Source organism: Netta rufina (assembly GCF_964035555.1).
Source record: "Netta rufina genome assembly, chromosome: 2".
Classification (NCBI taxonomy): Eukaryota; Metazoa; Chordata; class Aves; order Anseriformes; family Anatidae; genus Netta; species Netta rufina.
The window spans coordinates 65,485,408-65,501,645 of record NC_140124.1 but is presented as its reverse complement, the minus strand read 5'-3'; the positions used below and the strand labels follow the sequence as shown (position 1 = coordinate 65,501,645).

Here is a 16,238-nt window from a genome sequence, read left to right as displayed (position 1 = left end):
ACATGTAATTTTTCTGACCTCATAAACTTGTTAGAAACTGTAAGTTTGACCTTATGAAGATTTTTGCTTGAAATATTTAGAATAAAGTGATAGGATCAAATTAATTTTTATTAATACATATTAGAGGCTGTGTGTATATCAAATATGGCGTGATATACCATGACAGTAAGAAACAGTATGATTCACTGAAGAATTCAACTGTCCTCATCACTAGGAATATCAAAAGAGTGTTTCACAGTTTCTCTAAAAATCTGAATGCACACATGTTAAACACATGCACCAGAAATTACTTAAGTCCAGTAAGTAGTAAAGCATTTGTGTACTTTGACACCAATGAAGGTGTAACAGTTGGTTATAATTGGTTTAACACTGCTTTTGCTTATTTCCACTGTCTACCAAGTCTCTGAACACCAAGGAACACATTCAAAATTGATTTATTCAACTTCAAAATACTTGTTTAAACTGCAAATATACCTAAACGTATATTAAACCACAGCCACATAACAGTTTACAGAACTATCAACAGTACACAATTTCAAATCTGAAGTATCAAGATTAATTCATGTAGGTTAACATCTGTGACCCTGTTTTTTTAATGTCCCTATAATTCTCACCCATCACTGTTCATTCACAGTCTTCAAATATTACTATACATAGGATATACACCTCAACAAAAAATTTAATTTTTACAGGTCCCCTAGAAAACTGTGCTATTTTACCACTGCCACACTTCACTGTCTGTGGACTAACACACAAAGGTATTCACTGGTGCCAGCAAACAGAAGCAGGTTAATAAATGAAAATTATTAGTTTTTATGACCTCTCTGGTGAAGCACTGGCAGAAGTGGTACAAAAGATCTCTTGCATGTACTGATGACAATTGGGACTACAATACAAAAAGAAATACTCATTGCAAAAGAACAGACAGTGTCCCATATAAATGACTCCATATCTCTTGTCAACCCTTGTTTGGATTAGCATTAAGAATTATGGTACAGAAATGAGGTGGGACAATGAGCAAACAAAAATAAAAAAGCAACAACAACAAATTGTTGGACTTGATGATCCTTATGGGTCCCTTCCAACTTGGGATATTCTAAGATTCTATGAAATAATGAGTAAGGCTCCCTTGTAAAAGTCATCTCTCCTCATGTTGCTACCTTAGTAACACTGAGCTGGAAAAGCCAATCATAAGACAATTCAATTAATGAAGCAGCAAACCTTCCTCTAATCCCATCTAAGAGCAGATTATAAAGATACCTGTTCTCACAAGTACATTCACAGTAGCATATCACAAATCTACACTTACAGGACAACTGGCCCTAAATGCAGGAGCTCCTACTCTATGGATGGTCTAGCAATTTTGGTGTACCTTTAAAGAATAGACAATTTTAAGCCACCTGACATTTTAATGTTCTGAAAAATCTAACCAACCACTCCCTAAAAAACAGTTCTTTGAAATATGGTAAGTAGAGTACCCCACTGAAGGCATCTCAATCCTCTCCAGTTACTTCTGAAACGTCAAAAAAAAGTTCCACAATTTACTAGGTAAACTTAGACCTTGGTTAGAACTGCTTACATGCAAAACTGATTACAGAATGGGATTTGGATTTATCTTTACTTGATGATTTTATTTTTTTAGTTTTTGTTTATTCAGTATTTGACTTGCTTCAGTCTGTAACTTGAAGTTTCATACTCCCTAAAAAAAAACATTAGTAAACACATAAGAGTATCTATAAAGGATCTGAGTACATTAAATTGCCTATATTTTGTTTGAATTAAGGAATCATGTATGAAGGATGTTAACCATAAAATATAAGCTTTCTGGTTACTACTCACTGTAATAGCCAGAGGAAATGATTTTTATCACATAATTATAAATATTATGCACTATATAATACATAAATTATAATATACAATTTTATTTATAACAAATAATTACGTTTTTAATTTATCACAATTTATTTAACCAAAGATAATGATTTTTATCACATAATTTATTTAATTATTTCAGTAGTAATCTGCTTCTTTTAGAACACTTGTGAAACCTGCCTATTTTTTGAATAGTATAATTCTACTTCAAGAAACATATATATACAGAGTGGATAGCCTGTTTTTTATGTCACAGACACACAGCTACATCATATGTCATCGCAGTCCAATATACATACAGTTTGGGGTTGTGTGTTAAATTTCATGTACAGAAGTTAAACTTACCAATGCTTGTAGTTTAGGACAGTGTATAGAAAGTTGTATCAATGTGCTGTCAGTTATCTGGGGAAAACAAAAACAAAAACATAAGTTACTGACAGTGGTGAGGGCAACCCTCAAGTAAGATATCCCTTTCTGTAACAGATGAAAGCTGTTTTATCTCTGTCATGCACTTTTCTGAAAAACACACTATCACCTGTTGGTGATCACCTCATGGCCTCAAGTTGCGCCAAGGGAGGCTTAGGTTGGCAATTAGGAGACACTGGTTCTCAGAAAGAGTACTCAGGCATTGGAACTGGTTGTCCAGGGAAGTGGTGGCATCACCATCCCTGGAGGTGTTCAAGGAAAGGTTGAACCTTGTGCTTAGGGACATGGTTTAGTGGGTGACATTGGTGCATGGTGATCGCTAGACCAGATGATCTTGAAGGTCTTTTCCAACCTTAATGATTCTATTTCCTTGAATAGAATTTCCCAATAGTTATATTTTTACTCTCAATACCACAGCACTCAGAAAAAAAAAAAAAAAAAAAAAAAAAAGCAACAACAAAAACCACCAAAACCGCCACAGGATATTTATCTCAAAGTGCTGATGTTCTTATTGGCATTACATCCTTACACTGAATGTTTGATATTTCCTTTTCCTATTAAATCTCACCAAAACACATTCTTCCAAGTCCATTTTCTCCAGCTCATGACAATTCTAAAATTGAAGAAAAAATAAAAAAGGATAAATAGAAGATGAAATAGAACATATAGCTGTGAGATCATGCACAGGGCTAGTGACATGGGAAAGCACAAACTTCAAGAAGAAATTGAGAGCTAAATCCCTGTAAGTATTTGACAACCAAAGGACAATGATTAGTAGTAATAAAAAAAATACAAAAAACATAAGCAATACACCCCCCACCACCTCCCGAACTGCTATGCTTTTGGTCTGTTCTCTTACTAAGGGATGTTTCTCCTACTTGCCCTGTGAAGTTTGCAATAGTATGTGAACAGAATTCAACTATCCTTGCTTTCCTCCCTCCTCTTGAGGTCAACTTCACTTCAATCCTATAGTATTTATTGCATCTCTATTAAAGTTAACTAATCTGCATACAGATGAATCCAACTTCTTTGTACATCAACCTGCATCAAACTAATCTGAAAGACACTTAAGCCTGTAAAACCTCTATTTATCACCATGCTTTTAGAATGAAGCCTTAAAACAATTTGTTTTGATACTGAATGACAAAAATATTAAAATAAGGTCTACTTTAAGGCTGGGAGAAAGCTGCACTTCACTTTTTCTTTTGTTCCCAGTAATAATACAAGCAATTTTCCCAGTATTCCAATATTCTTAGAGGTCTCTAGCAAACTTTTAGAAGTACTTTCAATAGCTGATCATGACTAATTTCAAGAAAATGATGTAACCTTGTGACCTCATAGCAGACCACTGTCCCACTGCTCAGACCTACCCCCAGCCCTTATTGTTAGTAGGCACAGGAAGAAATGGTTTAATAGCAGCTCCCAGAAGCAGGCTTCAGGTGACTACTGGAAGACCAAGGCTGTACTGGTGAATGATTAGAAAACCACCTTGTTTAACCACTGTGGTTGGAAAGACTCTCATTCATGCTAAATATCATTAGTATAAATTAATCCTGTCTACAGAGTATTATTATTTTTGTGTCCAGATTTCTCAAACCAGCAAGCATACAAGTATAACTTTAAGCATTTGATATAATTAGTATGTTTACTTATGTACAGCATGAATCCCGGCACAAGTCCTTATAGTTTACAATACGTGGCTGAAAGTTGTTGGTTTTTTTTTTTGTAGCTTGAAAGTATGGTCTGAATAACCTATTCTATGATGATTTCAGGTCTAAACATGACAAGGTATGTGTCGTGTTTATATGAGAAATTTGGCTAGAATGAGTAATGCGATTTTAGAATTGTTACGCTAAGCATAACAAATCCAATTTAAATATACCAAAAAAAAAAAAAAGAGGAAAAAAGTGAAAACAAGTAGAGAAGTATAGCAAAACACATCAAATCGCAGCTCTAAGTACAATAACGAAATAAAATAAATTTTTGTCCCCTCCTCCACTGGATTCTTTCTCCTTTATTTTTCTTCTTCTCATATTCATTCCCAGCAGGACTACATCAATTCACAGCTGCTCAGCAGCAACGAAAACAAAGTAGGCTCTAACTTTCTGAAATGGCTCTTACCCGTGCTAAAAGGGTAAAACCAGCGTCTGTAAGATGTGAACATCTTGCAGCTTCCAAAATCCTGAAAAAGTTTTCAATATTAAAGAAAACATTAATACAGAGGAAAGCAAATGTATTTGAGACATACATCTGCCTTATAAAATTTAAAATAAATACTTATCTGTATCTTATATCTTAATAGCAAACACACATGCCTATTTTTCATAGTGATTTGCAATTAAGAAGCACTAGGCAGATTTGGATCCAGTTTATAAGAAGAGTCTAATAATTACAGTGCAGATGAAATTTAATACTCAAATTTTCTCAATATTTAGTGAAAAGAAATATGCATAATTGCAGGTATTTTCACCTCTTGTTTCAGTAAGACAGCAAAATGCTTATGTTTTCTCAAGTGTTACCTTAGCAACTATATGCAAGAATACACCCTGAGTCAAGAAAAACACAGACAAAAGCTGCATCTAAAACATGTCATTTAAACACAGGAAGTTGGGAAGCCACAGAACTAAGAAACCACTTACTAGAAATTTGTCCTCAGAGCCTGTGCACAAAGCACTGTGAAACTAGTCAACAGAAAGCAAAGAGCTTAAACTATCAAAGGCCAAAGCAAAATCAGTAACTACTGTTGCAGGAAGAACGGCAGAAAACATGACACACCAACATGGTCAGATCATGCTCTTCCTTTATTACCCGAATAGCCTGACTTTTATAGCAAATTTAGCAGGGGCGGATAGTGTCTCACACAAGATTATTGGTCAAAAGCACTCAGACAAACAACTGCAAAAAAACAACCCCCTTGTGATCAGCAGTCATGTAGATCTTGTCCTTGAAGCCAGCTGCTGGCAACAATATTTCTAATTCCTCAATCGGGCAATAAGGGAACATCGTAATGGCAACTCCTCGTAGTCGTCCTAGTTGCTTGGTTTGCTCAGATGCAGCAAGGCATGGCCTCCTTGCTGTTTCAAAGATTCCTCAACAATCCCCCCTTTTTCTTTTTGAGCAAACCAAGCCCAATGTAACAGTTTTGCAAGTAACCTTTTAACCACATTACAATACAACACACAATGATGATTAACACCACAATAAACAGAATCCTTAATCCCTCTTTGATTAATCCCAGTAACCATCTAGGCATCGTCCCAAACAAATCAGTGAGCCATTGATCAAAAGGATTAATATTGTATTGAATCTTTCCCATGTGCTCTTTCAGGAAAGTAATAGATTTGTGAACTGACTCACTATAATCAGAAAGGTTCAAACAGCACATTCCCTCAAAGTCCTCACACCCATGCCCTTGAGCCAAGAGCAAAAAGTCAATAGCAGCTCAAGTCTGTAAAAGCACATGTAGCAGACTATTTTGATCTGGTAACATCTCCCCAAGTATTTCTGTCGTGGCATTGGCTTGCTTCTTGGCCCAGCACGCCAATTTTTCTAAATTATTGCATGCAGCCGCAGCTGCTACTCCTGGCACAAAAATTGCTAATGCCGCTCTAGCCGCAACACCAAGCAACTCAACATTATCACTGCAATCTGGTGTGAGCAATGTCCGTTTATGTCTAGTGATCTTATGCAATTGTGACAAGCTAGGAACAAATATAGTAAGTTTACCTAAGTAACATGGACCTCCGATAGCATTTGCAGGGATACCTTGCCAGGCCCTATCCCGGCAAACCAGAAAAACATCAGGAGGTAGGGCCATAGCTGTATGATTACTCCAAATGCTATAGTTGTTACCCCTCGTCTCCGTGCCATAAGCCCCCAAAACCTGCCTAGCAGTGTCATTGTAACCACAGGTGTTATTTGTACTTCTGTACCTGTATGTCCCTTCTGAAGTCACATTTGTCCACCCTGTTGGATTGTGTTTTTTGAAAGGATTTAATCTTTGCTGTAAATTACTGAACACAAAACATGTTTGAGTCCAATTCTGTGATGTGTTCCCAATCCTTTGATACCCAAGTAACTGTAACTCTTGTGGATCCCAGGGCAGCAAGACAATAAGTGAATTTATCAATTTCGCTGAGCACGCAGCTACACATGAGGCACTGCAGCAATTGTTGGTAGCATACTGGCCAAACTCAGAAGGGTCATACACAGGTATACCTATGAGGCAAATCCTGAACGGGTCTGTGGATGATGCCGTGGACGATGATGCCATGGACAGACAAAATTCTGATATACCAGTCTGATTAGCCCATGTCACCCACAGATTTTGTCGCGGCTTGATCTTGGTCACGAGCGCAAGCACTGCTGACAGTATTAGAATCACCATCAGCAACTTCCCACTTGCTGCACCTGAATCAGCGTATACAGTGCGGCCCACCACTGGTCGGGATGAGAGCTGTAGTATTACCTGCCATTTATATGATATTATGACTTGCCAGAGAGGCCCCTTTGGAGTTCAGGAATGTACCAATCCCAGGTAACCTAACACAGCTTCTTGTAGTAGCATGGACTCCTGCAAACACCATTCCAAATGATCCTGAGCCAGCAGCATACTAGTATCTCCTGGTTCCTGCCTGCTGATCTCAATACTCTGGGAACGACCCTTACATACTAACTCCACGATAGCTTCCGCCTGTGTTTGAACACTCGTTTTTGGTTGAATCGGTAGAAAAATCCACTCCAGGACTCAAAAATCCTGTCCTATCATTCCACTCTTGCTATCTCCTGTTTCACTTTTGCTATTCCTATTACCAGTGCTGTTAGTGTCAGTGTCATCCTCCTGACACTGTTTCTTTGTTGCCCCTTACTCTCTCCCTTTCTTTTTGCCATTGACCAAGCACCACAAATGGATGAGACACATGATTGCTAACTAGTAAGGAGAGTGCAACTTCTGCTATACGTCTGCAAGCAGAGCCAGCTGCAACCTTAGAAACTATTTGTGAAAGAGCCTGCCATTGCTCATTGGTTAATGTAACCTCTTGCTCTGCGCTTCTTCCTCACAATAAAGGTAACAATATAGCTAAATTGTCATTAGTAATCCCTACAATGTGCCGAACCCACCGAATATTACCCAAGAACGTTTGTACATCTGTCAAATTATGTAACACCGTAGATATATCAACTTTCCGTGGACGAATAGTAGAGTCTGTTATTTTCCATCCCAAGTATAGCCATGGCTGTTTCCGCTGAACCTTCTCTGGGGCTATCGTCAACCCTTTTGCTTCCAACGTATTCTGAATAAACTTCAAATCTGAATCCTGGAAGCATTCTGAACTACAAAACAGAATGTTACCCATATAATGGTAAATAATTATGTCACACCACGCTGTATGAATTGGTTCTAATGCTCAGGCCACATATAATTGACATAACGTAGGGGAATTCTTTATCCCCTGCGGAAGCACTAGCCATTCATAGCACTTTGCCGGGGCCTGTTTGTTAATGGAGGGTACCGTAAAAGCAAACCTCTGGCAGTCCTTTACAGCCTGTGCCACCACAGATGCTTGCCTGGACCGATCAGCGCTCTCTATCCTTTCCAACATATCTTCTACAGGTGCAGTTCGCAGCAGCGTAACTAAGATATTTTGAGTTTTTGGGTTTGCATTATCAAATGCAAGCATTTTAAACACACTGCCTTTAGGCTTCGCTGTTAGATCAGGATGATCAGGAATTGCTGCCCACAACCGATTGATAAATTTAGCATATGATTCCCCAGGGGCCTGTTGTACTGATGCAAATGGAGGTGCTTTCTTTTCCCCTGGGAGACCAAGAAGAGCCCTCAGTGCAAGCTGTGCAGCTGTTTCGTGAATAATCGCAGGGAACTGCATCTGAACCTGGGTATTGATACAAGGACCCGTCCCCATTAACATCTCTGCAGTAATCCCATACAGAGGGTCCCCTGGTTGACGAATTTGACCCGCTTCCCCCTGGTGTCAACCACAACCATTCCCTTTCAAACAATAACAACTGCGAAGGAGTTAACAATAAGTGCGCCAAGTTTTGGCAGTCAAGTGGACACATCAGGTCTGCCTGGAAAATCCACTGAACTATCTGTCGAGCTGCCTTGGATTGCAAATCGTAGTCCATAACCGTTTTTCGAGCTTGCTGTAAAAGCTTCCAATCATGTGGCTGCCATGACAATAACAGGACAGGCCAAAGATGCGGCGTGGCACTGTCCTTCTATGATGGCATCGCATATCATGCTGGACCACCTGTCCCTCGTTGGTGCCAATGTCGTTGTAGCCACGGATAATAGTGCCAATGTTGTTGTAGCCATGGATAACGAAGGACTCGGCTTCGAGGGGGCAGACAAGAGAGGAAGCTCATCCAAATCCTTAATTTTTAAGTTCTCCAACTTTTCTAACAATTCTTGGAACAACTCCTCCACTGAATGTTGATTCTCAGAAGCTGCTGCTGCACCTCTCATTGGCGAAGCATCCCAAGTGGATTTATTGCTGCCTGGCAGCGGCACGGATGCTGGCAGCGCAGCTTCATCAAGATTTTCCAGCGCAAGGTGTGTGGGGGGGGCAATCCCCACTCCCCATCAGCACTCTGCTCCGACAGTACCTTAGTTATTTCTGCCGCTGATTCCTTTGTTGAAGAGGTCATACCCCGAACCACGGTGGGTGCAGGAGCCGATGATAAGAACCGTGCCAGCTACATTCCCAAGGTTTTAGATTTTGCACTAGGTGTTCTGTCAGTTCCAGACAGTACAACTAAAGCTTGCGTGGCCGCCATCACCACCTGCTGCTCGGCTTGCGTCTCCGTTCCGCATCTCCCCGTGTTCAGGTGCCATTTGTTGCAGGAAGAACGGCAAAAAACATGACACACCAATATGGTCAGATCATGCTCTTCCTTTATTACCCGAATAGCCTGACTTTTATAGCAAATTTAGCAGGGGCGGATAGTGTCTCACACAAGATTATTGGTCAAAAGCACTCAGACAAACAACTGCAAGAAAACAACCCCCTTGTGATTAGCAGTCATGTAGATCTTGTCCTTGAAGCCAGCTGCTGGCAACAATATTTCTAATTCCTCAATCGGGCAATAAGGGAACATCGTAATGGCAACTCCTCGTAGTCGTCCTGGTTGCTTGGTTTGCTCAGACACAGCAAGGCATGGCCTCCTTGCTGTTTCAAAAATTCCTCAACAAACTACAAAAGCACAACCTTAAAGAAAATAACACTGAATATTTTGGAAAGATAAATCCAGCACTATTTCAAGAGGCAGTGGGAAACAGTGCTGACAAACAAGGGTCAACTGCCCCAAACAGCACTCCAGGCCCCCATCCCATTGATGTGTTTTTTGTTTCTTTTTCTTTTAATGAACTTTTTCTTTACTTTGCAAGTAGAATAAGTATCAAGATGAATAAGGAGAAAGCACAGCACTATGGTATCAGAAGTACAGTTATGTGCAACTTTTTCATTTACCACAGCAAACATTTTCTACTGGGGGGTGGTAGGGAAGGAGGAAGAGAAAGATGGACAAAGAAACTCTTGCTGTGGTGGCACTCAGAGGCATCTAGATCTGTCAACTAGTTTAAGACGTCATAAGAAAGCATTCTTGCTACGAACAAAGTGCAAAGGGAAAAGCCATGCTGTGCCCATGAGAAAAATAAAACTGCATCAGACTGTGGGATGTGGACCTCTGACTTTGATGAATCAATCTCTTCTAAGCAAGTGCACAGCTGAGCTTAGAGGCAAGCAGCCCCACAGGCTATACACCCTTGATAACCATTTCCAGAGCACTATTCTATGAGGTTCAGAAGGAAACTCACAAAAAGACAAGAGAGAGGTACAGGATAGCTACTACTTTCCAAATGGATGTTTGTAACATCTATGTATTGTTCTTTCCACACTCATGTACACACTTGTAAATACACTTGTATCTGGGGGCTTTGTCCCCTTCCCTAAAGGGCAGTTAGCAACCCATCACAAAACACTCAGCTAATCTGAAAATTACCTTGGGTACCAGATAGGAAGAAGGAAAAACAAAACCAAACAACCCATAAGTAACAACAACAAGCATAATTAGCATAATTCAGGTCACATTTGTTACCCTTCTTACTCCTTTCATCATTCACTTGCTTTTAACCCCATCTACTCTGAAAACCATTAGATTCCCTACACTTCTGACTTTAAAGGGGGAAAATAATGATATCTACAGTGGGCAAATCAGTGGGGATGCTACTTACAGCACAACCAGTTGAAAAATTCTGAAGAACAATGAAGCAGGGGATAAGAGACCAGAAGACTAGCAGCTCTACCCTTCCTGAAACTGGGTGAGCAGTCAGTCGGAAGAGCAGAACGGGGAGAATGAGCTACATACCGGCACACTGCATCAGGTCCCAGTATGAAAAACCAGTAGAATGGCACTGGTCTGCACAGAAATGAGTGATTTTTTAATATTTGCTTCATTTTAGTGACTGTATTTAATTTTAGAGGGCTCCAGGGATTTGTGTTTTTTTTTTTTTTTTTTTTCCCCAGATACTGCTGGCCTCTAATCCACTGATTTGTGTCAAAGTATTTAGCATAGGAGCTGAACAGGCAAATTATACCCCAGAGTGGATTCCCTATTCCTATAAATGAGTGTTCTCTGAGACAGACCTCACAGCAGCACTCATCATCTACAGATGTCTTTTGGGCACACCTGGAGCATCCCCCTGCACAGCGCCTCTCCTTATTGTTTGTGATTTAGCAGCAGGCGTGCAACAACATTGGTGGGGCTAACAGCAACATGATCCTAATTTTCACAGCCATATCTAGACAAAGATATTCTGGAAGCAGCAGTGTTCACAGGTGCTTTTCTCAATAAGCCTCACCAAAAAAACTACCAGTATTTTAACACTAAAAAAGTTTAAAAAAAATAGAAAAAAGGTATCTAGCACTTACAGTAGATTTTACAAAAGCTATCAGGAGACTGCCGTATCTTGACGTGGGGGAAAAAAACAGCTGACGGGAGTTGGTCAAGTTTAGTATTTGTTTTCCAGAAGAGTGGTAACAGCTGCAGAGCACAGCACTATCCCAGAGAAAAAAACAAAAACAAAAACAAACAAAAAAAAACATAGTAGGACATTGAAAACCCCAAAGTCAAGTGAGAGTGGCACAACACTGAAAGTGTTCAAAAGTTTCCTAGCACAGCCAGCATGTCCAACAGATGCATGAGAGTTAGGTTCTTGCAAGTTTTCTTTCACACTCAACACTAAAATACTCAGAAGGCATGAACAAGTCTGGAATTACATTACTGTTCGATTTCCAAGTTGTTTTTTTGTTTTGTTTTGCTTTGTTTTAAATCAAGTATTTTCAACACACGATCCCAAAGGCCTAGATCTATCACCAATCTTTCCACCACAGGCTCCCTGGCAGTCATCACTGCAAAGGGTCAATTTCCTTTCCTTATACTTTACCTCTTTACAGGAGGAAAACAGCAGAAGCCTTCCCGCTCGTTGCCCAGACAGGGACTAACAGGTTTCATAACAAATGCAGGCTTGCCTGCATGAGTGACTATTTCCTGTTTATAAGATATTAAATATTCTTCTAAAGAAAAATGATTCTTGCTAAGCTTGTACCCTAGAAAGAACTGTGCAATTAATAGCACTTTAGACTTCCTTTAATTTCCCATGTAAGCTGTGCATTGAGATAATTGGAGCGATCACATAAGAAGACCAGTAATAACAGCACAACTTCCTAAGGAATACAGTTAAGTGTGACAAAAGTTTCCTAAGCCCCCAACATAGGAATACATAAGCTCTTGTGAGTATGAATGGTTATGCGAAGGAGACCATCACTTTGTAGTTGTCTTAAGAAAAGGTTTCCTAAAGCGACAAAAGCTCTTTTTAATTCAGATACTCTGATCTTCAGCATACTGCACACCGGCATCTGAATGTAGTTTCCCCTAATTTTTATAAACTTTGTTTTGCTCCATTCATTTGTGATTCGTGAATAAAAAGTGGCAATTCCTGCATGTTCCTGTCAGAAATAGCAATTTAGTGTCATCCAAAGATCTTTTGTTTTGACTTTGTTTATATTAAAATTAGACCTTACAATTCGTATTACTTGCCTCTTCAACTAGACCTGCTGCACAACTGAACTTCATTATTAACGCTGAAACCTTCCCCACTTCAGAGAATACCACCATAATATACATGAAAATACAAACTGTATCAATGTGAACGTTTATATTATTTTTAATTGACAGATAATTCACATATGGTAATGACATAATAAAGCCATGGCTGTTTTCCTTCTCCCAGCCCTTTTGTGCTGCTGAGGGGGAGGGAAGCCAAATGCAAACATCCCTCAAGCAGCATGATTCCCTGCTCTGGGGGAGGCTCCAATTAAAACTAACTTCAGTGCTATCCCACTGACAGATCCAGCCCCTGGAATGTGCAAGATGGAGACAAAGCCAATACCTTAACTCCACATTGTAATTTGCTGTTTTAAAAGTATATTAGCACTTGCCCTAACAGATACTAACAAAAAGGTTGGAGAAGAACCAGCCTCAGATGACAAGAATTCCAACCAGCTTTTGAGCCCGATACACAAAATTTATCCCAGAAACACAAGTCCTCAGTGCTTACAGTGGCATTAGTGCACTCCATGTCATTGTTTAAGAATACCAGGACACATATTACTACAGAGCATATTAAAAATGCATTTATAACAAAATCTGTAAATACAATACTTAAGTATAACTTTTTATACTTTATAATGTTATTTTTTTCAAGACAAATCATATAAAACCACATTAAAAATATCAAAAGACAACTACAGATACTTTTACCTTAAAAAATAGGCTTTAGATCTTCTTTCATCTGGCTCATAAGTACACAACATTCAGCTAAAAGCACAGAATTGAACTACTAGGTTCAAGATGGTTTACTTGTCATATTATTTTTTTTTTTCTTATATACAGTGGACTACATTCATATGATAGCTACACTGAGAACCAGCCCTCTAGTTTAGATTCAGCTGGTACCTCTAACTTAATGTTTTGATTGTAAAGGTAATCAGAACAACACAAAACTAAATCAAACCTGCAGATATCTGCCATTATCTTCAGAAGTGAATTTCTTAGATTAGGCCAGAAATAACATGACATACATATGATGTGCTCATGACATACTCACTTCAGCCTTGGGCAGTTTAGACCAAGTGCTGTGAGAGAAGCATCTGTAAGGTTGCTACAGCCAGAAACACACAGTGACTGAAGTCTATGGCATCCTCTACAGATTTTTACAATACCCTCATCTGAAATTTGCTGCAACACAGAAAAAGGCTGAAGTTATCAAGTCATCTGTCAAGAACAAAAATCAAGTCATATTACTGAACTTTGTGTCACATTGTATATAACCATGGAAACTTGTGGCTTTTCAACCACAACATAACATCATGATACCATGTTCACTGATAACACTGAAGATAATCAACACAGATGTTTCCTACTTATGCATTTTTCCACAGACCTGGAGAACTGCTCAAAGGCAGTCTGAAGAACAGAGGAAGTCTTGTTTAATTTGTATTTGCTTTATAATTTTCACATAACACTTTTTTATTTTTTCTCCAAATTGTAGTTATCATCATGTCAAGTATCTTATTTCTTATACACCTGTAGAGTTCAGGTCTTTCATTCCAATGACTCTGCAGGTAAGTTTATGAACAATGCAAAAGAGAGCTTAAAATCTCAATGCAAGACAGGGAACTACCTATTTTACATTGGAGCTACAAGACCCATGGATAAAAATCCTTCACTTACAGTTTGATTCAAAGAACTAGGTTTTTCATTTGTCAGAAGTGTTCTGTACTAGATATTCTTAAAAAAAGTAAATCTCAAACTGGGAGACAAATAAAAAAATTCTCTCGGAAATAGATGCTGTAATAAATAGCCCCAATGCAGCTGCACACAAAACAGCAATAGGAACTAGATTATTGGATATGTGTGTGCAAATATTTATTTATATGCACTCTATTCTGGAAGGTGTTCTTCCCTCCTCCCACTCCTACTCCAAGAAATTTAATTTTTCTGCTGAATGGACTGATCCTTCACAGTGAGATAAGCCTATTTTATTTCCTGAACTTGTATTACTCTTGCAACAGTAGCAAAGCCTGCTAGCATCTTCCAAATTAAAGCACACATTCCTTTTATAAGCCACCCATCTAGGTATGCTAACACCACTATAGCATATTTCTGAGGCTAACCATTACCACAAACATTACATTTCGTAGAAGAAAACAGGATGAGAAATCATATTTCAGCACAAAGGGACATCACCTTATGATCCCCTCAAAACATCATTTTTTAATAGCAGCAGTTTGAATTTGCAAATTGTTCTATCATATAAAAATTATTCCAGACAGAAAGCTAGAAATCCTGTCTTCTTTTTGTGGATCCATAAGGACTTGCATTAGCTATAGAAGCTAAGCTTTTATTAATAATATTTACTGTTATTAAAAGTCCAATGTAAATCAAGCGTTTTCTGGCTTTGACTCAAAATTTGCTATTTTCAGGATTTTTTTTTGTTTTGTTTGAGAGAGATTCATGACATTATTATTGGGAAAATGAACTATTTTATAGGTAGGGACTACATAAAACTCTATGCTGCTGCTGCAGATGGGCAAAACATTCAAGTAATATACAGAAATGCTCTTATTCTGAAATTACTTGTGATTTCAATGCCTATACCCCTCTCAGGAAAGAAAAGTGGCCAAAAACATCTACAAGCTTCTACACTCTAAAGATGGTACCTTTCAGATAATCAGTTTCCAGAAGTATTTGGAATTTATCAGTATTTGGAACAGAGAGCTTGTGGATGCCCCATCCCTGGAGATGTTCAAGACCAGGTTGGACAAGGCCCTGGACAACCTGATCTAGTGGCAACCCTGCGCATTACCAGGAGGCTTGGGACTAGATGATCCCTAAGGTCCCTTCCAACCCGAGCCGTACTGTAATTCTATGACAATCAGTGGACCACTTGGTGAGTAAGGAATTGGCAGGATGGTTGCACTCAAAGAGTTGCAGTCAATGGCTCAACGTCAAATGGCTCAATGTCAAATGGCTCAACATCAAATGGTTCAAATGGAGATCAATAACAAGTGGTGTTCCTCAGCAGTTAGTAAGGGGACCAGAGCTGTTTAACATCTTTGTTGATGACATGGACTGTAGGATCAAGTGCACCCTCAGAAAATTTGCTGATGACACCAAGCTGTCTGGTGTGGTTGACACACTTGGAGGGAAGGGATGACATCCAGAGGGATCTGGGCAGGCCTGAGAGGTGGGCCTGTGCAAACCTTATGAGGTTCAACAAGGACAAGTGCAAGGTCCTGCTTCTGGATCAGGGCAATCCCAAGCACAAACACAGGCTAGGAATAGAATGTATTGAGAGTGGCCTGAGGAGAAGGACCTGAGGGTGTTCACTGATGAGAAGCTGAACACGAGCCGGCGATGTGTGCTTGCAGCCCAGTAAGCCAACCATGTCCTGACCTACATCAAAAGCAGTGTGGCCATCAAGGCGAGGGAAGTGATTGTTCCCCTCTGCTCTGTTCTCGTGAGACCCCACCTGGAACACTGCACTCTGGGGCACCCACCACAAGAAGGACATAGATGTATTAGAATGAGTCCAGAGGAGGGCCACAAGGATTCTCAGAGGGCTGGAGCATCTCTCCTATGCAGAAAGACTGAGGGAGTTGGGGTTGTTCAGCCTGGAGAAGAGAAGGCTCCAGGAAGACCTTACAGTGGCCTTCCAGCACCTAAAGGGGACCTGCAGGACAGCTGGGGAGGGACTCTTTGACAGGGAGTATAGCGATAGGACAAGGAGCAATGGCTTTAGACTTAAAAAGAGTAGATTTGGATTAGGTATTAGAAAGAAATTCTTTATTCAGAGA

At 39.5% G+C, this 16,238-nt stretch overlaps 1 protein-coding gene across 1 annotated transcript in view; it reads right to left on the bottom strand.

Moving 5' to 3' along the window:
* The window catches only part of FBXL2 (F-box and leucine rich repeat protein 2), a 55,043-nt gene that overhangs the window by 3,165 nt on the left and 35,640 nt on the right, over window positions 1-16,238 (bottom strand). The window contains exons 10-13 of the mRNA XM_084282626.1: window positions 13,487-13,617; window positions 4,420-4,480; window positions 2,867-2,911; window positions 2,218-2,274 (exon numbers count right to left, since the gene is read on the bottom strand). Of these exons, the coding sequence (XP_084138752.1) occupies window positions 2,218-2,274; window positions 2,867-2,911; window positions 4,420-4,480; window positions 13,487-13,617 (294 nt within the window). The remainder of the gene's footprint in view (window positions 1-2,217; window positions 2,275-2,866; window positions 2,912-4,419; window positions 4,481-13,486; window positions 13,618-16,238) is intronic.